The 24,456-nt window shown below is 44.7% G+C and overlaps 1 protein-coding gene across 1 annotated transcript in view; it reads right to left on the reverse strand.

Annotated features, from left to right (window-relative positions):
* grid1b (glutamate receptor, ionotropic, delta 1b) overlaps window positions 1–24,456 on the reverse strand; it is a gene marked incomplete at both ends in the record, with an annotated part of 214,449 nt that overhangs the window by 90,083 nt on the left and 99,910 nt on the right. Inside the window, one exon of the mRNA XM_083686971.1 lies at window positions 17,782–18,066. Within this exon, the coding sequence (XP_083543097.1) occupies window positions 17,782–18,066 (285 nt within the window). The remainder of the gene's footprint in view (window positions 1–17,781; window positions 18,067–24,456) is intronic.

Consider the following 24,456-nt stretch of genomic DNA (forward strand, 5'->3'; position numbering starts at 1 on the left):
GCAAAAGCATCCTGTCACCTCGAACACAAACATCAAAAGATCCACTATGACGTCAGAAGGCCGTAGGCTCCACTATGACAAGTGCTGCCCTCTCAGACAGAGAGAAAGAGAGAGAGAGAGAGAGAGAAAGAGAGGGAGAAAGAGAGACCAAAAACAAGGGAGGGAGATGGAGGAGGGAGACTGTTCACACAGGAGCTGCTTCTGCCAATCATAAGGACCTGTCTGTCTCCTAGTTTCACCCGTTCACATTCCCATGATTTATCTCTCTCTCCCCTCTCTGTTGCTCCCCAGTTCTGCAATGTTGTCCCCGGTGTTTTGAGAGGCAACAGTTTGAAGGACGTATTTGTTCACAGACTTGGGCATTCTGCCAGTTCAGTCTGGTTTAGAGCCCAAGACAAGAAAGATGCATTTTCTCTCTTCCTTGTACCCTTCTTCACATAACAACAAAGCCTCTGGTTTACCACAGAAACAATGATAACCATTTACTACTGACAATCCTCTATTCTGTGCTGCCAAGATCAGTTTCATGGGGACCAATGGTGATAAACTAATGAAAACATATGGTCTTAATAGTCCATTTATCAGTGTTTAATCAAAATACATTATAGCTTAAGCCTGACATATTCCAATATACAGGCAAACTTAAACATGTTAAATGTTATCAATTTCATTTTTAATACCGGCTCCAGATGTTTGCTGAATCCATTCATTATATCATATGATGATGCATTACAACTGCAGGGACAAAGAAACCTTGGCACGTTATTGTACAATGGGTACTTTTCTTGTACTCCAAAGAATGAAACACAATTAGTGACTACCTGGTACCAAATGAAGCCTAGTGGTCGTTTGTCATAATGGATCCCAAAGGGATCTGGGATATGACGTCATACCAGGAGGTCACAGCAACTTTTATGATATCTGGAGTAAGTAAAGATGCGCCGACCATTTCTTGGTCTCTGCTTTGAATCATCTCTGGCAGCGTCGCCCCGCTCTTCTCCCATTGACGTCACATCCCAGAGTCTACCTTTAATATGTTACCATTGTGTTATACTGTTCCAGACCACATGAGTACCACCTGATTCTATTCTGAAGAGCCACCCCATGTTCCAGTACCTACTACTCCAATAGCCTCTCACGACTGTACCAGTCCTTCATTTTAGCAGTAAGGAGAGTTGTTCATCATAGTAAAATTCCCTCGGTTATTCAAGACCCTAACCTCCTCCAGCTGACGTCCCCTCTACCCTCCAGTGGTGATGGAGGAGCTCACCCCGTCACAGGTCCTGACAGTGCCCCGTAACTCAGGGGGGCTACAGCGTGACAGAGCTCCCTGGAAGGCAGTGTCCATTACAGGGCTGACATGGTCCAAGAGGGAGTAGAGACCCTGCGTTGTTACCCAGTCAGAGAGCTAAGCTAAGGGACAGACAGCCACAGGAGAGCTGAGAGATTTAAACTGAAGGGAGACAGAGAGGAATGCCAACTGAGCCCGCAGGGGAATTGTCAGACCAGAAGAGAGCTGTGTATCATCACACGCAGACAATACCGAGTTGTGTTCTTCTTTATGCCTCGGCTGTGGTTTGTTAGGTCAAACCTAACGCTGCTCGGCAACACAGAATGCGTTAGATTTATGACAGCAATGCAGAATGAGGCCAGGGGGTACTTTCACAAGTTGCCTCCGTAGAGAGTTGCAGTAGAATGTGATGACAGTAACATGATAGAAAATACATTATCACCTTGTGAGACAGTTTGTCTAACGGACGGGCAAGCACAGGGTTGGGTGGGGGGGGGTTTCTTTTCTTCTTTTATCAGTGATGGATATTGTTGTGCTTCTGCTCAGGCTGTAACATTAGCAAGGTTAGAGCAGGGCAATGTTGTGGAGGCATAAAAAAAACTATACTGTATATGCAATCAAACAGCAAATTCTCAAAACAGTTATTAGATACTGTATGACCGACAGTACGTGGCGATGTGAATGTGATGCCATTGAATAATATAATGGAGACAAGATTGTTTTTTGTGAAAAAACCCCCACTGACATTCAAGTCTGTCCCTTTGCTATAAACAGTCTGTAAAACTAAATTACATTTGTGATATAAAGCGTTGAAATCTAAATCTATTGGGTCAAAAACGTCCAGAATGCACGAGGAGGACTAATGCTTAGCCGGGGCAGCCAACTCCTGTGTGTCTGACATCAAAGAACTTCAGATAATAGAAAAACCAGCGGGATGCAACTCATACATACAAGCTTTCAGACCGCATCACATTCCCCCTCTGGTTGATCATCAACACCGCTGGCAAAGTTTCACGTCTCAAGTCGGAGAGGAGAAATATCTTTGGGCAGCCAACAAGGTCCAGATAAACTTCACATCTGAGCATGCAAGAGGGACGGAAGGAAGACAAATGGTTCTGGAGGTGTTTGTGTGGAAGGCTCTATATTTAGCAGGGAGGGGAGGGCAACGAGGAGCCCCTCAACCTCTGTCATGGTAGTGTGAAGAGGCTCAGACAATTATCTGTCTGGCTACTCATCGTAATAATAATGCTCCTGTATAATCACACTTCACAATAGCCAGAAACAGACAGGCTCTTATACTGTAAGTCTATTCTGAGCTTTTATACCCATGAGCTGGAAAGCTAAACTGACATGATTTTAAATCAAGTTAAAGTTTATTTATCATATGCACAGGATACAGCTGTAAACAGTACAATAAAAAGCTTATTACAAGCTACCTCATTGCATATTTGTCATAAAGTCAGGCAAACATAAATCCCATTTTTTTTAAACAACGACACTCAGTCGGCTGAATATCTACCATATCTTATGCCAGATGTCTCATCACAGTATCTGAAAACCCGCAGCAGCAATAATATCGCCAGTTAGCTTTCACATCATATTTGGAGCCAAGTGCTTGACATATCCCTCTGAAATCTGTTAAATGAGCTTATCATTGTAACACCATCTGACGATGGAGACTGAATGTTAATATTATCCCCAGGACATGTTAGCACATTTCAGTAGCTCCTTGTCAAGGGAATAATCCAATGTCAAGTAGCAATGAACTGGCTTCTTAGGCTGGCTTGTGTTTGCTTTTCACTTCCTCTGCTCTGAACACAAAGAATCGGATTATAATATTTGACAACATAAAAGTGTATGTCAATCGACAAGGTGACAGGAGATGTACAGTACAGTAAGCTTTACATGGGATTTAAGGAACCTAACTGTTTCGAAGGGCAATGCCACCAAACACCAATTAGCCAGAAAGGTCAGAGAGGATAACACTGTAATCTCCCTCATATGGGAGGGGGGGGGTGTTTGTATAGCACCAAGGATGTTCGTATAGCAGCAAGTGGTTTCTTTAGAAAACATCCATGTCGGATACAGTATTATGTATTTGAAAACATCGAAATAGGACGATGTGCCAATGTGCCTGGCAGAAGAAGAACAATACAAGAGTTCAGACAAAATTGGAGAGAGAGAGAGAGAGAGAGAGAGAGAGAGAGAGAGAGAGAGAGAGAGAAAACAATTCAGTGTATTCATCTTCAGGAGAAGCTGGGGAAAAAGAGGACGGCAAAGACAACAGAAAAGATTTAAAGAAACTCGTGACAGCAGAAAAAGAACATCACACAACACAATAAACGGTGTTGTTGATGAAATCTAGAATAGGCCTACATATCAAACCACTGGTCACCCGAAGAGACCGAGTTTCACAGCAGATATTTGGCCTGTCAGAGCAGCATCATTTGGGCCTGTCACATTGAAAGTGTGCACTCAGATGTGACAAAGGCATGAAACCTGAAGCTTCCCCAAATTACACGTTTCTGTTGAACGGTCCATGCAAATCTTGTGAAGATGGGGTGCACAGATGGGGGGGTGTATATATTGGCTGCTTTGGGATGCACTTTCTTTCACATGGCACCCAACTGTAACTGCGTCTTGATCTCAGGATTGAGCTCTGAAGTCTGGGGTAGTGGGATATCAAAGTGACATGATAGTCGCCTGGGAGCCTCCCAAAGATCTGCACTCCAAAGGAGCTGCCTTGAAATCTAAGCCCGGATTCACACACTTCAAGGTGAGTCTAGAGTAGTTGTTGATCTAAAGGGAAATAAAGGCAGGAGTGAATTACTGGTGGGGAAAAAAAGGGAAAACAAAAGGCCCATTCCAGAGTAAACAGAAATAATAGCCGTCCTGGAGAAGCTGGTAATCCACAGAGGGGACTGTTTGATAATACCTTGCCTGATAATTATCCAATTAGGAGTAGAGGAAACTCCTCTCTGTTAGCCGTGCAACATGCATCAGATTAGGGAGAAGGGCCATGCTAATGAGAGCAATGTTCTGGCTGTGGAGCAGACGCCACGCAAATGCCTAGCTGTTTATGAATAGGATTAAAGGGAAGGGGGGCCTATGTTCAATTTAAGATGATCTTTAATTCCATTTTTTTTTTTGCTTTCGTTTACGTTCAAACCTTGAGCACATAGCCTTCCTCACCCTGTCTCCAGCCCAGACAACATTTTATGTAAAAGTCATTCTTTCAAATTAAAATTTAGATTTTATGCTGTTTTAGCTTGAACCTGGCCTGAACTCAAACGAGCACTAGCACTGTCATAAGTGACATAACAGATGGTAGAACTGTGATGGCGGCAGTAGTTTACACTCACCAGATAGAACGTCAGGCAACTGCCCAACAACAGTTAGTGTCAACTAAAGTGGTTATGTTAAGTTACCAGATTACCTTATTCTATCACCATGAATTATATATGTGTATTACCTAAAATTCAAGAAGTTGCTGGAAGACTTAATGACAGGGAAGATTTTAGCTGATGAATTTGACAGTGAAAGCTTTAAAGACTGCTTTAAAGAAATTCAAATATGAGTATAACTTCACCATGCTTCAACTGGACATGATGATTACAGCTTTCACACGTTCGCCGTTCAAATAAAGTTATGCAGCTGTAGCCACTTTAATAATGGACAAGAGAAGACTGTCAGGGACCACCCCGGAGGATGATTGCCAAATTGTGTATTTCAAAGCGTTATTTTTTTAAAAGAGACATTTCCTTTGACTGAAAGTTTTGGAACACATTATACTTTGTTGTGAAGAAATAATGTAAGGGAATTTATGTTCAGACACATTTGAATATTTTGCTGCATGTACCAGCTTCCTTTCATGGGAAAAAAGTGAATTGTCAATATACCATTCCTCATTCTATTCCATGCATTACAATGAGGCCTTCCTCTGATTTCTACCTCCACCAGCCTCCACTGTTGTACAATCACTAACAGCTAGGTGTGCCACCACTCTTGTAGACACGCAAACAGACATCCCATTAACAAGGGGCATGATTCCCCCTACTGTGACACCTGTTAGCACTCAGGTACATACACAGGGAGTGAGCAGGGACACGGCAGGAGAGCCCATTAACGACACCCTGGGTTCGCCGCAGCGTGAGCAGTATCTCAAACGCTGCATCTCCCTCAGTGGGGTGGAAGCCATTTTGTTTCCTAACGATTCTCCCTCTGGTAGCTGCTGGACCAGTTACAATGACTTTCTGCAGTTCTAATGGAAACTGAGGTCTCCATGTGGGCTCCTGTGGGTAGCCATGTGACCAGAATGCACTGCTGCGATGCCTAATGAATGCAAAAGTCATCGACACTGTCCTCAGTGGGAGCAGTGAATTGTCCACAACTGCGTCAGATGGAGGGTCATTTGCCTCTTTGCCTCCCTGTCTCTAGCCCCCCCCCCACCCCACACACAAACACGTACACACACCTGTCTCCTCGTTTCACTGCCTCAAGCCTCCCTCTACCTGCCTCCCCCTTCTCCCTGCCTCCCTGGTCCTGGCCTGTATGTATTGGGTGTGCCAAGTTGTGTAGGGAGCATGCATGGCTGACCAGCCAGTTAATACCCATCCACCTCACTCAGACTGGGGCTATTTGACATTCACTTCATTTGCTTCACTCCGAAGCACCCGCCATGCTCTACCTCTGCCACTCAGGTCTGGGGGAGTAAAACTCCATCTGATCCCCTAGGCACTAGGCTTAACATAAGCTCAATATGGAGAAGAGGATATAGGTACATTTTCATTCCCTGCACTGTTTATATACACTGGACTCATCTCTTCAATCCTTTCTTGGTATTTTTCTTCATTTCCCTGGCCTTTTTCAATCTCTTTCTTACATATGCAGGGTCCTCGCCGGATTTTCATGCCTGCCGGGATGAGAATCACAACATATCACAGAGACACGCGTCCTGTCTCAACAACCCTGTAGCCGATCAGGTATTGCGTAATGTAGTGTTCTGAATGCCTGATTGCGGTTTGTTGTAAGTAGCAAATCACAGATGGACTGAGTTTTCACTTTGGAGAGGGTGGCTTTATGGCTTTGTAAGCACATCTCTGAGGTACGTGCTGCAGCAGTGGCAGTGCAGCTCCTTGTAAATGACTTCCCACCCACCTGTTTCACTCAGAGCAGAGGAGGACAGAAAAAACAACTCCAGCCTCGGCGAGAGCCCAAAAGCAATCGTACAACCTAATACCAGCCTAATGCCCTGGCCTCAGCCAGAGAAGCTGGAGAGAGAGCCATCGAGGAGCTGAGACAGGGCCTCTTCTCTATGCTCATTACCGAGCTCTAAGGTAATCTGGCTCTGTCTGAGAGGAAGCTACAATAACAGCCTCCCTTATTCTCCCCAAAGCATCGGGATCCCATTAAAATAGCTTGGCTGGAACACACCTCACTGTCAGAGGCAAATGGTTGGATCCCCAAGAGCAGAAAGACGAGTGCCATTTATCAAGGCCGCTCCATCTTTCCCTATCTCTCTCCTCCCCCCAGCACTGCTGGAGTACAGGTGGAGAGGTTTAGGCTGCTGTCAAAGTTGAGCTCATATTCAAACCACTGCTCTATTAGTGCATGAGGAGTAGTTGCTTTGATGCTGAATGATCACCAAAGGGCAAGACCGTAATCAAGATACTTTGAGATATATGGATATTAGTCATATTGGTTTGATTCCTCCAGGAAAATGAAAGTCTTTCCGTTTTGATTTTATGCAGTCCATCATGATACTGTACTGTAGCTATGGTGCATGTTCAGGCCAAATAGTCTGAGCAGACTAGTAATGCCACATCAGACCAATCGGAGATGCCTAATCTTTGCCCCGATTTCCTCAGAGTAGTTTGACAGGCGTTGCAGGGAAACTGCCAGTCTCAGCTCTTGTCGGTGGAAGAAAAATAGCCTTTTTTGACCACAACACAGAAAACATTTAATAAAAGAGAAATGTCAATGTGTGTTCGCCTCCCGGTCTGCTTTTACTAGCGCCTGAACTTCCTGTGGCTACACTGTGGATGTACGTGGGGTGGCTGCAGAGTAGAGTAGACTAAGGGGGGGGGGGGGGGGGGTGGGGGGGGGGGGGGTGGTGGCAGGGGGCAGAGGGATCAAGCCTATAGGACTGACAGCTGGTGTCACACACCCGAAGTCCAGGCAGCCCCCAGATATCTGTCCAATCGCATCAGATCATGTTTCTATCATAGCAGCGGCTGAACAAAGCTATTAAAGATCACAGTCTTTGGACTCACTCATACAATTCTAAAAGAAAGATGGCGGAGTGATAAGGACGTGAGAGAAAGAGAAACAGCCCCCGTGGGATTGAGAGAGAGAGAGAGAGAGAGAGAGAAAGAGAGGGAGAGAGAGGGAGAGAGAGAGAGAAAGAAAGAGAGGGAGAGAGAGAGGGAGGGAGGAAGACAATTAGAGAGGAATTGACCTCTGAGGCGATTCATCAGTCATGGTTGTTGTGATGTGAGATATCAGCTTTTCTGATTCTTATCCTTTGCTTTTCCACTCTGGCTTTCTCTCTTTCTCTCTCTTGCTCCACATCTGCCTCTCTCTGTCTCCCTCCACCACCGCCCACCTCCATCCCTCTAACACAGCACATGGTGTAGCAGTCCCATCGTCCTTGTAGCACCATCTACCTGCCCACTGTTAGGACCCCGGGTGGGTGTGGGTAGAGTGTGGAGAGGAGTCATTAACACACAAACACAGCTCAGAAACTACACCCCCACGTCCCACCTCGCGAGGATCCCTGGCCAATTAGGAACCATAAGGAGGAGAAACATCAAAGGAGGCGCAGTGCAGCAAGAAAATAGAAGAGCCTACATATTGGAGCTGCAGGTGTCCAGACAATATCACTCTACTTACAGGCTGAGTGAATGCTTCATTAGTGACAATCAAATGGCCACCACCAATCAAAAAAGACGATGAATAGTCCTTTTCAAAGGATCCTTGCCTTTTGTGAAGTTCACACAATAGACTCAAACTCAATACTTTCTGTCATGATTTTCTGAAGGGTAGCAATGGAGACTGTGACCAATCCCCCGTCATTGCATAAAACAGCCACAGAAGAAGTTTCCATTGACTCTTCCAACACAACAGTACATCCTTGACTGAAAATGTGTTCTTTAAGTGAACACCGAACACTTTATTAGGAACACCTGTACACCTTCTCATGGTGGAGGTGGTATAATGGTGTGGGGAATGTTTTCTTGGCACACTTTGGGCCCGTTAATACCAATCAATCATCGCTTGAATGTCACAGCCTATTTGAGTATTGTTGCTGACCATGTGCATCCCTTCATGGCCACAATTTACCCATCTGCCAATGGCTACTTCCAGCATGGTAATGCACCATGTCACAAAGCAATGCACCACATCTCAAATTGGTTTCATGAACATGACAATGAGTTCAGTGTTCTTCAGTGGCCTTCCCAGTCACCGGATCTGAATCCAATAGAACACCTTTGGGATGTGGTAGAACGGGAGATTCACAGCTTAAAAGTGCACCTGAAAAATCTGCTGGAATTGCGTGATGCAATCATGTCATCATGGACCCGAATCTCAAAGGAATGTTTTCAACATCTTGTCGGATCAATGCCATGAAGAATTGAGGCTGTTTTGAGAGCAAAAGGAGGCCCTACCAAGTATTAGTATAATGTTCCTAATAAAGTGTTTGTGAGTGTATATATCCTATAACGTAGAACTTAGTAGAACTTGCAGCTACATGCTACACAATCCAAACATACATCGACATCACTTACTGCTCACAACAGTCAAACAAGTCAAAATCCCTGCTTACCTTAAAGGACCCCTAGACTAGGCCACTTATATCTAAATGTCATTGCTGCTTCTCTCAGTATGCTGAATACCAGTGCTTTCCTAAGAAGCAACAAGACCCAGCCACAGTAAGACAGCAATCAATTTAGAAGACTGTATTTTCCCCGCAAGCACATTGTAGCAATGGGTTTTGCTTAAGTAGGCACTATTTAACCTTTTGTCTTAGTTAATGCAGCCCTAAATATGTATGAGCCGTCATAAGATTTTAAGTGGATTCTGAGAATAACTTAAACCTATTAAGAATTTAACACGATGAGGAGTGAGGGGTGTCATTCGATATCGATTCCAATTGAGAGAGATGCATTCATTCACATGTAATTAAATGGGAATTACCAACACTTTTCATAAACTACTGGCAGTAAAAATGACGCCCAGTCTGGCAAAATCAGAATGAGCTCTCTGCTGTGGTACTGTAGGGATGAAAAATGGAGGCACATTAAATCAAATGGTTCAATTATTCCCACACAAACAAGTGCAAACGTGCAATTCACAGACAACGCACACGCACGCACACGCACACACACACACACGCACACACACACACACACACACACACACACACGGGCATTGCCATGACTTTGGTGCAGGACTGTTGATAATCCACCTCCTCTACCACACCCTCTTCTCCCCAGTCCTTCACATCTTTCGCAGGGATCCACTGTGATATAGACATTAACATAATCTTCAGATGATCAAAAAAGTGCCACCAAGTTCGTGAATGCCGCAACACCCGTGCTCCAGAGATGGTGTTAATCTATTTCACAGAGGGCTGCTTTGAAGACAGGCTGCTACAGGAGGATCAGCCAGGACCTGTGATGTCGCTGACTCCGTGGCCTATCATGAGGCAGACAGTGAAGAACCAACTAGACGGGTGGAATTACTACTCAGCACTATAGAAGACCCACAGAGGCTCAGTGGGAGCGTACAGGGACTTATAAAACACCAAGTTCAATCAAGGCAGTGCCTCCTCTATCCATCTCCCCCCTCCTCAACATGCCGTTCAAAGTCCTTGACTGAACTGGTGTGTTATCAAGAGTCATAGGCACAGTGCCGTAACAAAGCAAGTGAGCTTAAATATGCCACATTGGGTGTTTGTTTAAGCACTAATGCTTTGCAAATACACGTCTCTTAAGGCTTTTACTGTCTACTCTCGTTAGCATTCAAGCCAGGCCTTACGCAATCGCTGGCTCTTAGTAAGCAATCAGCGAGTTCGGTTGTTTGGCTGACAGTCGTTGACTGTAGCAGATAGCATCTGCTAGATGGATACTCATTAATTGATTTTCTTTTTTTTTTCTTCATTTTATTTATTAAGTGTATTTGAGCAGATAGTGGCAGTTGATTTCACAGTGGATTATTTTGTACACAGTCCTGAACTCAGAACACCAAGGGTACAGTCCTGGGACCAGTTGTATAAATCTGTCCAGGTTCATGACGATGCTGTAGTCTCCGGGTTGTCTGGGTAATGCCATAACTCAATTTGAATGACAAGGGGAATGGTAAAACAAATATGGTTGCTGGATGAGGAGTTTCTCAGGACAACTCAGCAGATTTTTTTTTTGTCCAGACGTCTGCCCTATCATTCTATAAATGAAATCTCCTTCCACGGACAAGTTTGTTTATTTATAGCCCCGCTGGGATTAATATCAGGAACGAGGGCATTAAGAAGTGTCACTGTAATCACCTCTTCGTTTATTGCCCGGGGATTTATAAACAGAAACACCACTAAATGTAATGAAATGACTGCAGACCCTAGTTTAGAAATGGAAAATACATGCAATAACAAATGTTAATGAAAATGAAACGGATGGTTTATGTTAAGGCTGACAAACAGCACATTAGGTCCCGTACCCAGGTTGTTAACCTTCTGAAATGACCCTGCAGGAAGCACCAACAGTTACGACCTCCAAACTATATTTTCTCATCCTATCACATTCAAAATGTCCCCATACGGTACAAGATATTGATCTGCTTATGTAAACAGACAAACATTCTCCCTTGTTGTATGCCATTATATCATTAAATGCCTGGTTTGCCTGTCTGTTACACATACTGCACATGTATGTTACAAGGCACAGTAAAAAGGACTTTGAAGCAGTAAGCAGGGGGTGCATACAGGCATTGTGTACAGTGCCAGGGTAAACCATGCTAACTCTTGTTAGTGATAATGGGCATTGTATGTGTGGCATATGTCCAGGTCAGCTTGGCGGCTTCCTAGATGAGATGGTTGTCCTTCCCAGCTTCTTTCCTGAGGACGGCACACCGCTCACTCTCCTGGGTGACTGCAACGTCAAATCAGAGAAGTTTCACGGTGGAGGAATCTGTTTCTATATAAATCAACACTGGTGCCACAACGTGAAAGTGATTTTGCAAACTTGTTCTCCTGACCTGGAATGACTTTTCATCACCTGCAGAGCGTTTTACTCTCCACGTGAATTCACTTAATTTCTATTGGCTGGCGTTTACATCCCTCCGCAAGCTGATGTGAAAGTGGCTCAACGTCAACTCGCCGACCAAATATTAGGAGTGGATGTCCTTGGGGACTTTAACAAGGGCAACTTAACTCACGAACTCCCTAAATATAAACAGTTAATCAAATGCCCGACCATGGAGGAGAAGATTTTGGATCACTGTTACAGCACCATCAGCAGAGCTTATCATGCAGTTCCCCGCACGGCTCTGGGACTATCTGACCACGCTCTTATTCATCTGATCCCGGCATACAGGCAGAAACTAAAACTTTCTAAACCTGCTGTGCGGACATCTAAGAATTGGAGGAGCAGAGAAGCAGTGGAGGAGCTGCGTGACTGCCTAGATAACACAGACTGGGACATTTATAAGACTGCTTCCAACAGCCTGGATGAATACACAGAGTCTGTGACGTCATCAGCTTCTGTGAGGACAGATGTATTCCAACACGCACCAGGGGGAGTTACAACAACAACAAGCCCTGGTTCACAGCAAGACTCAAACAGCTTCGTTTGGAGAAGGAGAGGGCTTTCCGGAGTGGAGACAAGGAAAGGTTTAGACTGGCTAAGTACACATTTGGCAAGAAGATTAAGGAGGCCAGACGACAGTACTTAAAGAAGCTAGAACAACAATTTGCAGCCAATGACTGACTCCTCGTCAGTTTGGAAAGGCCTTTGAGAGATCACAGACTGCAAAACCAAATCCCCCCACTCTATGGATGACCTCAGACTTGCAAACGACCTGAATGAGTTCTACTGTAGATTCGACAGACAATGGAACAGCCCTGACTCTGACCCACACAACCAACCCTCCACAGCTATCACACCTCTTTTTCCCAGCCTGGACAGAGACACTACCCCCCCCCCCCCCCCCTACACAATGGACCCAGACAGTCCCCTCCCCCCCATCACACCTCTCTCCATCCAGGAGAGAGATGTCAACAAACTGTTAAAGAAACAGAACCCCCACAAAGCAGCTGGACCAGACGCTGTCTCCCCCTCCACACTGAAGCACTGTGCAGACCAGCTGTCTCCAGTGTTTACAGACATCTTTAACACTTCACTGGTGGAATGCATGGTACTTGCCTGCTTCAAAACATCCACCATCATCCCAGTTCCCAAAAAGCAGAGGATCACAGGCCTTTGAGCGCCTCGTGCTCACCCACCTCAAGGCCATCACCAACCCCCTCCTCGACCCACTGCAGTTTGCCTACAGAGCAAATAGGTCTGTAGATGACGCAGTCAACATGGGACTCCACTTCATTCTCCAGCACCTAGACTCCCCAGCACCTATGCCAGGATCCTGTTTGTGGACTTCAGCTCTGCATTCAACACCATCGCCCAAGCTCTCCTCCAGGACAAGCTATCCCAGCTGAGCATGCCTGAGCCCACCTGCAGGTGATTCACTGACTTCCTGACAGACAGGAAACAGCAGGTGTGGCTGGGCAAACTTGTCTCGGAGCCCCAGACCTTCAGCACTGGAGCCCCACAAGGCTGTGTCCTCTCTCCTCTACTCTTCTCTCTCTACACAACTCTCATTGGATTAATCTCCAATGGTGATGAGGCTGCCTACAGAGAGGAAGTTGACAGCCTGGCTGCCTAGTGCAGCCAGAACAACTTGGAGCTGAACGCCCTAAAAACTGTAGAGATGGTAGTAGACTTTAGGAGAAGCCCAGCCCCAACCGCCCCCCTCATCATGTGTGACTCCCCAGTTGCTCAACACTGTGGTGTCATTCAGATTCCTGGGGACAATAATTTCAAAGGACTTCAGGTGGGCGGAGAACATCACCTCCATCATCAAGAAGGCCCAGCAGAGGATGTTCTTCCTGCGGCAGCTGAAGAAATTCAACATGCCGTAGAAAGTGATGGTTGAGTTTTACACGGCCATCATTGAGTCCATCCTCAGCTCATCGATCACCATCTGGTTTGCTGCCTCCACTGCCAAGAACAAAGGCAGACTGCAGCGGACCAGCAGCTGCAACCTACCATCTCTCCTGGACCTCTTCCACTCCAGGACCAGTAAGACAGCAGGAAAGATCATAGCTGATCCTTCCCATCCTGGTCACCACCTCTTCCATAGACTTCCATCCGGCAAAAGGTTCCGGTCAATCAAGACCAAAACCTTGCGCCACCTGAACAGTTTCTCCCCATGGCAGTGGGGCTCACAAACAAGCACTGACAGTGTAATTTATAATTATTTTAAATTATTCTAATTTATAGTGTACATGCCCCATACCCATTTCACAGCCTCTAGCCTCATTGCCACTTAGCCTCACACAGCCTACAAGATGTATTGTTCTGCTGTTCTTTTTTTTGTAAATTTGTAAATTTGTTATTGCTATTTTGTTAATATTTTGCTATTTTGTAAATTTCTTGTCAATATTTGCTATTGTTTTTTTATGTCCCCTGCACCAACCTCACCATGTCAATTTCCTGTATGTGCAAATATACTTGGCCAAATAAAAGAATTTTGATTCTGATGCACCATGTCACATATATGTGTGTGTACATACACTAACAGGGCTAAAACAAAGGGCTGAATCTTCTAACGCAGGCCTTAATGCTTCACTGCAAACAGTACAGAAATGAACATACTGTATAACCACTGTGAGTCACTTTAAACAAGAACATCTACGATGAACTCTGCCTCCACCCACCTCCACTGGTATATACTACTGTAGCTATTTGAGAAATAGGAAGCTCCAAATGTTAATAGATGTGAACACTGAAATTGCTTGGACAATTGAATATGAATATCTTAAAATCTCACATCCCACACACTAGCCGTGCCTGTCCTCTCATAGCTATTCATCTCTCACTCTCTCACTTGTTTTCTCCCTTTCTTTTTCTTCCCTTTTTTTTTCCACGAGTCAGGCTTTCGTTCCGGCTGGCAGGTGCCTCTGATTGGGTGCTGATGAAAACAGCAGCTCCCAGCGCACACTGCAGTCGGCCGCGCCTGTGATTTGGAGTCCATCTTTGATGTGGCTCTGCTGCTGTGTCATGCTCGGCAGAGCTAGCCTGAGTGTGTGTGTGTGTGTGTGACAGCCGGAGCAGATCGATGCACCCGGCCAAATCAATCCTGTGTACTGTAGTTGGGTTAGCTGTTGTTTCTCCACCCCCCTCTCCCCTCCCCCCTCTCCTCCCCCTCTCCCCCATGCTATACTACAGAGACCCTCGGTCTAAACCCAGTCTCAACACCTCAGGAAGGATAATGACATCCCATAGCCAGGCTGTGTTCCTATTAATCACAGCCGAGCAAGGGGGAGCAGGAGAAAGAGGGGGGAAGAGAGGGGGGAGAGTATAAAGCTTTGCTACTCAGTTCACTAGGGAGCTGGGAGGTTGAGAGGTTGGGAGGTTTGGAGATAAAGGTGATTGTGTAGGTTTCATTATTTTACAAATGAATTCGTTCATTCATTCATTCATTTGTTCATTCATTCATTCACTCATTCCTTTATATCATCATTTGTTCAAGTTTCAATTGTTAATTCTTTTAACATTCCTTGCTTTCACGCCATGTCCAGTCAGTGCCCTGCTCCTGCGTGTAGTGAGTGCCGTGAATAGAATAACCAATAAGACTGCTTTCATGAGCAGCGATGATGGCGATGCCAGAGTGCTGAACATTTTCTCAGCAGTTTGCAATGCTACGCCCCCAGATTGGTATGTCCCCAGTTTGAACTAAACGACACTGTTGGTGTCGGATTGAAGTTGAAAAGCCTACAGTAAATGCTATTTCTGCATTTCAAACAGCATCAGTGCTCAAAGTCCTAAAACCGGTCGAGGGATGTGCCCTTTTGTCCTTTTGTCAGCAAGCCAGAAAGGGGGGAATTGTCTGTGCTTTATGAAGCAGAACCGGATTTCCATGAGGAAGTGACTGAGAAAGAGAAAGAGAGAAAAAGAAGAGGGAGAGAGAGTGGGGGAGTGTGTGCGTGTGTGTGTGTGTGTGTGTGTGTGTGTGTGCGTGCGTGTGTGTGTGTGTGTGTGTGTGTGTGTGTGTGTGTGTGTGTGTGTGTGTGTGACAGAGAGGGGGGGTGGGAGAGTGAAGGAGAGAGGGGGGGCGATGACTGAGACAGAGAGAGACAGAGGGAGAGAGAGATGGAGAGAAAGAGGAGGAGTAAATGAGAGAATGAGAGGGAGAATGAGCTTAGAGGTTGAGAGAGAGGGAGAGATGGGAAGCAGCAATGCAATCCAAGGTCTCTCCTTAATCATCATCATTCAGCTGTCAGTCCTCGCCCAGGCTAGAGCCAGGCCCGGACACCCAAACCCAGGGCCCATCTGCTCCTAATAAACTTAAACAAAGACCTTAATTTGAATAAATGTCCCTTTTTCTTCCCCTCCTTTTTAATGCCTTGACTGATCAAATGAAGGGATATTGTTGAGGCCGGGCTGGGGGTAAGAATAAAGCAGCACATAAAAAGCTGGCGAGTACAAAACCTGGCTGGGTGTGTACAAAATCGCCATTTAAGCAAATAGGAAGCATGACTTCTCTTGCTTTTACACTGTATTGTCGTATGAATTCAGGTTGAGCAGTGTGCTGCACATTATGTAAAATACTTTCTTTGTGGTGACCTCACCTAAATGTTATCCATTGACCTTGACAGCTAGACTCAATAAGAGGTGATGTTCACACTGGGTAGGCTAGCTTTACATCTAAAAGGGGTTTCTACAATTCTACAGGACACGCAAAATATCCCTCTGGTTACATCATATGAAAGCACCACATACTGGTTATACTGCATAGGGATAATGCAACTTGCCACAGTACAGTATATGCAGCTCTGAAGAAAATCAAAGGGTTCATTTCCACATTTACCCAGTCCTCTACAGACCAGTCTTTTATGTTCACTATTCTAATTGCCTTTGAAGTGAATTTACATCAGTTGCTTTTTTAAAAGTCCAATTATAATGTAATATGAGAGCTAATACAGTGAAACAAACAGGCTTAATATAGATCGGTCCAATTAGAAGCCATTACTTTCAAGACGTTACATTTACTAATGTAACAAATTAAGAAGTACTTTGAAACAGGAAGACACATTACTTGTTTCAAATCAATTGGTGTGTTTCATATGGATAGAGGGCAGGGGAGGCTGGTGGAGGTAGAAATCAGAGGACGGCTCATTGTAACGCATAGAACAGACACATGTTTTGATACCGATCCTAATTCCATTCCATGGATTACAATGAGCCTGTCCTCCAATTTCTACCTCCACCAGCCTCCCCTGATAGTGTCATGTCAGAATATTATTGTATAACACCAATGCTAATATCCTCCCTTAACATGCAACCCCTACATATACTACACATACTATACATCAGTGGAGGCTGGTGGAGGCAGAAATCAGAGGATGGGCTTATTGTAATGTATGGAATGGAATGAGGAATGGTACCAAACACGTGATACCTTTCCTCATTCTATTCCATGCATTATAATGAGCCTGTCCTCTTATTTCTACCTCCACCAGCCTTCCCTTATATACATATATTATACTTTGTAAATACTGTTCTGAGGGTCCAAATCACTTGTTAGTCGGTACTGTACAGTAGAACTTAGTGCTTAGATGTGTTGTCCAGTGTCCATTAAAACCAATCCTTGGGTCTCAGCTCCAAAATAGCAATGGAACATGTCAACAAGTACTTATCTGGCAATAATGAGACAACCTGGCCAATACAGACAATGTCCCTGATGGCACAACTGAGGGCACAACTGAGGGCACAACTGAGGGCAGAACTGTAGCAAACCAAACAAACACACTCAAACTTCTAATCCCTTCTGTAACCTCTTTATCCTCATAGTCTTTGACCCTGCAACTCATAGTGGAATGAAATGAAAAGATGAAAAGACAGTAGGGGAGGCTGGAGGGGGCAGAAATCAGGGAACAGGCTCATTGTAATGCATGGAATGGATTATTCATTCCATTCCATGCAATACAATGAGCCTGTCCTCCAATTTCCGTTTGGCCTGACCTCCATTCCCTCCATCTGATTACTCATTGAGATCACTCCACCCTGAGGGGATCATTGATTGGAGCACTCTTATACTGTAGTAGCCTTCACCCATCTCCATCAACCTCGCCATCAACCCTTCAACTCCGCTCCAGAAACCTTTTAGCCACAGCCCTATAAGTGCAGGAACATTCACCACCCGCAGCGTCCACCACTCACCATACTCATTGTCGTAGAAGACAATGAATTTCTGCCAGCGCAGCTCGGCGACGAGCGTGAGCATGACATCGTTGAGGCGTACGGGCGGGCGCGCTGCCAGGGTGTAGCGCTGGCCTTCGGGGCTGGGGTTCAGCTGGCAGGCGGTGCGCGGAGAGCCCTCGCTGTTGCGCTGGACGTAGAGGTGGGGGATGTGCATGGCGTCCGTCAGTGACTGCAGGGCACTGGCCGAGGCGCAACCCGTAGAGGTGACCAGAGCGAGGATACCCTGGGTCATCAGCTCACAAGCTACAGGAGAGAGGAGAAAGAGAGAGGTTAGTACAAAGAAGCCCCGTCACTCTCAATGTAAACACATATATTTTCATTAGGATACTTGGCGGCTGGATCAAATTCATGAACAGTCTCGCTTCTGATACTGGAAATTGAACATTAAGAAGGCTGAACCTAGTGGCCAACTGTACACATGACATCCAGCTGAAATCACCTCTTCTAAATTTCTATTGCAACGCTTTTTCAGGGTGGGTTTTCTTCAAGGGAGGACATATAATCTGTTAGATAAAAAGGTCAACAGACATGTTATGACTAAACCACCGAAGGGGAATATTTGTGAGAGGTTTTAAAACGTCAGTAGTTGTTTGCAAGAAAAATGAGTGAGGAGAACAGGTTGGCCTCTTACGGAGGCGGTAAATATTTAATGAGTATGAGAGTTTGTAGAACCCCTGTGAATTCGAGAAAATTGAAAATAAATACAGACTACAATGGAGATTGAAATGAAGTATTCATAGCTCACTATTATTAATACAAAATGTCTCCACTGAAATCACATCAAAAACGATCACATTTAAGTTTTGGATGCATTATCATAACTATAGAGAAAATGACTATAATAAGAGAGAGAGAGAGAGTGAGGCTGAAACACTTGCGTTGTGTCTTCTATTTTGAGTCACCGTGTTAAATGCCAGTTGCCTGTACAGTACTTAACTTTGACTCTCTACTTGACAGTTCTACTGTGAATGTATCCAGATGACATATGACACAGGGAATTATAGCAGCTATACAAGAGTCTGAGTCTCAATCCTCAGTAATATCTCCGTTCCCTCTCTCTCTCTCTCTCTCTCTCTCTATCCTCATGATAACTATGACCTTTATCAAAATCTCCCCCACAATTTAGTTCACACACTCTGCAGACTTGGATAACCTTGGGCGGTGACTGCTTTCAGTCCTAAAGGCTTGGCTAATTATATCCGGTTGAGGGCTTTTCAAAAGTTCTCCAAAGGTCAATAAAACAAGACGAAGACTCCCAGTGATTTCAGGCTCATCCAAGCACCACGACAAAGGGCCAGGAGGCCCCTCCTGACACCCATGATGCACTGCAAAGGGCTTATCTGCCACTGTTAAGGGACTTGAGAGACACAGAGTTGGACTGTGTGAATCCACAGAGTATAGGAACAACTATTTGGATTTTAAACAAATGCTGCTAATGAGGAGGTAATTAAAGACCACAGTTCTCTTCACAGCCCAAAGAATTATGGGATTGATCTCTGGTCAGTGCCGTGTCTTTAAAGAAAATCCGCTGGTCCCTTCAGACCAACACTTCCCAGGGCATCCGCTGCGGTGTAATGGCTCTGGCAATTGGATTTACTTAGTTGTCTGATTGTATTAAAGTTACTCAAACGGACTTCAATGAAAATGAAATTAAAAGTGGCCCAGTAAAACCTGGGGGGCGTCGATACACTGTGATAAATAAATAGCTACCAAAACAAAGGAGTGTGTCCAGACTGGGCGTCATCGAATGAATCGCTGACACAAGACAAAAGGGATTGCTGATCTTCCGGCTCATTATTACTCAAGCCCAAGTGGGTTTTTATTCCCCTTAACACTTAATTAAAACCTCTGCTTTGGTGCGTGTCTCCATCCCTAGGACCTCTGCTCACGGTCCTGTGTCCCCGTGATCTCCTAAGACAGGCTTTCAGACACATATGCACGCACACACACACACACACACACGCACACGCGCACACGCACACGCGCACGCACGCACACACACACACACAGGCACGCGCACACACACGCACACACACGCACACACGCACACACACACACACACACACACACACACACACACACACACACACACACACACACACACACACACACACACGTCAGGGGCAAAGGGCTGGATTAAAGGGCTAAGTAACAACGGTCCAGGCTCCTAAAAGCATACAGGCGAAGGCTAACAGCACCTTGAGGACCATGGCTTAAGATAGACCAACTGTCGTCCACTTCTAGCCCTGAAATGGTTCACTAAACAATCACCTTGTGCCCTTGGGGTCTTAGAAAACAAGTGAGGCTCCAGCACAGACTCCTATTAGTGTGTAATCAATTGTCTAGACAGGGCACTCATGTCCTATCGAATAAGTTATAATTGCTAATGAGTTTTCCCCTTAAAAAGTGCTAATGTGCAAAACAAAACAAAATCATTAGCTTTATTGAATACCAATCTTTCACTACCCTGTAGCAAGACAATATTCATATGATGAGTTTGGGGTAATTAGACTTAAAACATGCTGTTTTCTGGTAATGTTGTGATGGGTTTTTTGTTGATTCAATTGTAGAGGGACCTGAGTAGCCTAATGTGGCGTTGAGTCTTTGTTTAAACCCTTAATCTTCACTCTGAAATTACCTTTCTAAGAAGAATAACCAATAACATACATAGCAATTCATATTGAGTTATGTTATCACTCCAATCAGAGTAATAAGTAATTACATTTTTTTTCGAATTAGTAAAACTTTTCAATGATTTTCAATGTAATCAAGGATATGATGCAACGAACAAGCAAAAGAGCCTTTAGGCACACTTGCACTATACTTACTTCCAAGCAATTGGCCTGAGGGTTGAGGACTTGACATACATCAAAACACAATGATGTGTGCTATACAGTCCATAATGCTTAGTTTATTACCAACAATCTTAAACGGGTCAGACACAAAGCAATCAATCAGAATGACATCTGAACACAGCATACGTTGTTAGCAGTATGTGGTTAACCGTGTCCCATAAGCCTGGAATAACGACTCAAACCTGGCCTGAGCGGGAGTACATTTACTGAGTAAAGTCTTTGGTATTATTGGATTTCAACAAATCACATGGCTGCGAAGTGTAGCTCTGAATCAGTAACGTGTGGTGTGCAAGGCAAGCACTTGGGGGGGGGGGGGGGTGATTGATGCAAAGTAAAGCCACACTAGACCTTTCGCACATTGGGGCGGAACTGGTTTGGGAACCACACTAGTATGTGATTAACAAACAACAATTAATCATAATCAAGCTGTCATAGTGCAGATCATATCCACAAGGGTACAAACAACTGTGTTGATCTAAATTGCACTCCTAACCGTTGACCTTTCCAAATGACCTCCACCTACTTTAGTGGTTGAATCAAAAAAAAAGCAGCCATCTGCATCAGACTGTTCGTCATTGGTTGAACTTTCACACCTACAGTCAATCACCTACTCTCAAGATGCATGAAGAACTGCCCCTGAACCCTGATTTGGCACCGGATCATACAACGTCTATAACATGCTATTTCTTTCTAGAAATGTAACTCGATGACAAGATGCCAAAATAGTGGATACCAAGAAATGGTGTGTGCGGAGAAAAAAACAAAGCACTTCAGAAAACTGAGAAAAGTCTCGGAGGCTGAGGGCATATATAACAAAATGTAATTTTCATCCTCCATGCACAAGGAGAGGAGATATCAGCAGGCGAATCAACGTGAAGAGACTGTTGATGCACCAATCGAGAAGGGTAGCATGGGAGTTACAGGAGAGGGCTGTACAGGTATCAGAAGGCTGCAAATTGAACATATGCTTCACAGCATTACAGTGAGTGGGTTTCATTCTCTCTAAATCAATTGGGTCCCAAAACAGAGCACTATGCTACTGGGATAGGAGAAATGTCTTTAGGAAATGCAAACTTAAATTCCAAGTGTTCGCATTTCCCCCCAATTGCCCAGACAAGAAATAAACAGACCCCACATCCTACCAATCTAAAGCTCAAACACTGTTACATATTCATTCATTCCCCACTTACCAGCTTGAAGTCGGCACCTTTGAAACTATTGGCACAGACCTGTGCAGACAACCAGCTTTCAACCTCAGGAATACCAATGAAATAAGGCCAGACGTCAATTTGGGTAATATGAGCCCCAGTTCACTTAAGGTGCTGCTCCAAAGGGTTGGAATTCTAATCCACTGCTTAGATATGACTGCCTGTGAGTCTGCACTGTGAGTCTACAGTGTGTGTCTGTGCGTGCGTGCATGAGTGCGTGCGTGCATCATTAGTGCGAAAGACCCAACCCTGGGCTTTGATACGTACTTCACAAACGACACAGGCAGTCTTGTGAAAGGCAGTGGAGGGTGGGAGTGTCAGTGGTAGTAATGATCTATTAACGAGTGGAGAAGGCACTAAGACGTGCCAGCAGCTCTCATCCATCAACCACAGACAGCTCAGGGACAATGCCATTTTTCACCAGCAAAACAGCAGGCTGGCTTTGGGGACACTTAAACAGACAACGCGCTCCAATTTGAACATCTTTCCATTTTGGATTAGAGGAAAACCACAAAATTAGATGTGTCCTCATTTGAAAATGTGTATCAAAGGTTTTGCAGTAGCTTTGAATTCTAGACGATGTTTACCCATATGTACTGTAGTCAAATTCGCAATAAACTTTTTAGAGGCTTTCACAATCAAAACGCTTATTTTATAAAAGGCTGTTTGTTTACTTTGGTTTCTAAATGAAATTATGTGGTTATACTGTAATTCCAATCTTGTTTGTCTCTAAACCCTGACTGGGTGTCAGCAGCCATCTGGTGAGTGGATTAGGGTAATGCAACATCAACAGTATTGTCTCTTCACATTAATCCGACTCACTTGAACCAAATTAAAACATCCAATCAAAACACTTATTTGGTTCAATGAGCCACTTTATTCATTACAGCTCTCTTTAGGTTTGTAATGATGGCTTTGGTTTGGGAAAAATCGTGGTGGAAACCGATTCCTACAGTAGAATACTTTCACTTTCGGTTACATTGTCAAACACCATGTCAAACACGTCTTCATCCTGCAAAATCCTGCAGGGTTCTTCAACTCTTGTCCTTTGACCTTACTGGGGTTACAGGATTTAGTCCCAGCCCAGCATTAACACATCAGGTTGACACATTAACACATCATTAACAACAGGTGTGTTAGTGTAGCTCTCTTCCAGTGCAAAAGCCTGCACACACCCCTAGACCTGACTTGGAGGACCCTGCTGTACATTTTCTCTGAGTAGAGCAGACACTGCTCGTCTCCGCTGGTTCTGTGCTAGGAAAAACAGCTCCTCTGCTAGGCGAGGAGTGGGGTTAAAGGTCAAGCTCCAGGCTCCAACTAGGGGAGAGCTGCTGGGGGAATAATGGGACCTACACGGAGGGCTCAGATCAAGGACATGCTCATCATTCCCTGACACCATCAACTCCAGGAGAGGAGAGAGAAAAACCTGCAGCGACCCCACACAGCCTCCCACCCAACCGGAGGAATCAAGGCAGAGGGCTCTGTCTCCCTAGAGATGCACAAAGAGACGAGGCATCATTACAGCACAGAGGAGGGAAGAAGCTCTCAATGCATTATTGATAAAAGGCTATGAATTACCATAAAATCTGAGCTTCCTCAGATGATGAGTTGTTGTTGCGTCACCCCAATGTCAACATAGACCATAGCCCCTTTACAAATGTAATATTAATGTATTAAAATGATGAAGGTTGTGAATAGATAAACTCACGATAAAAGGGAAGACCGTGCATTGCATACATTACAGCGTTATTCTGGGGTAGGTAAAAGGAAATAGCTTTTATAAATACCTTGCACCAAGCATGAGGTCAGCCTGATCAATGTTTAACATTAATATATTTAACATTAGTGTACCACAAAGTCAGTGAATGAGCTGAGTGAGCTGAATGGAAGCAATTCAACTCCCCTAGTATTGCCTGTATGTACTGTACTGTATGACCACAAGGCTCTCTGTAAAATTCCTACAGATATTGTGATATTGAGGAGCCAGACGATTAAAAAATGGCTACTTTGTGGGTAATGTCACACTCTGATTGTCTTGTTTGTTCACTGCTGTATTCATACATGTCCTTCACGGAACACTTGTCACAGAAGCAGTTGATGCGGATTGTTGTTTTTGTGAGAGAGAATGGCCGGTTTGAATACCAACCTCCTAACAATCTGGACTGTAACATCCCCCGGTGTCATCAGAGAGAAACCGTTTACCATCAATGCCTTGAAAAGAACAAGAGGCGGTAACACCTGCACATCAAAATCAAAGCAACAAGCTAACATAATTCCCAGTGGAAAGAGCACACAAAAGCAGCCCTGGTCTGAGTGAAAGGAGAGTCGCAGCGTTGTGAACTTAGTCTGATCACAAAGCTCTGGTGCTAATGAGGTACCCTAGATGAAATCAGACTCCTCACTTCTCATCAATATGATATCTAATTCAAACCCATTAATTACCTCTGAGAGGATCAACCACTGTGCCTCTGGTGGTGTTTTGTGTGTCTTTGTTAATGGCGCCCTTATGATCTCTGAAGCTGATCTCAGAACAGACGTGACTCTCAACCACCCCATCCTCTCACACGTGA

This window comes from Argentina silus, assembly GCF_951799395.1.
Source record: "Argentina silus genome assembly, chromosome: 16".
In the NCBI taxonomy this organism is placed as follows: Eukaryota; Metazoa; Chordata; class Actinopteri; order Argentiniformes; family Argentinidae; genus Argentina; species Argentina silus.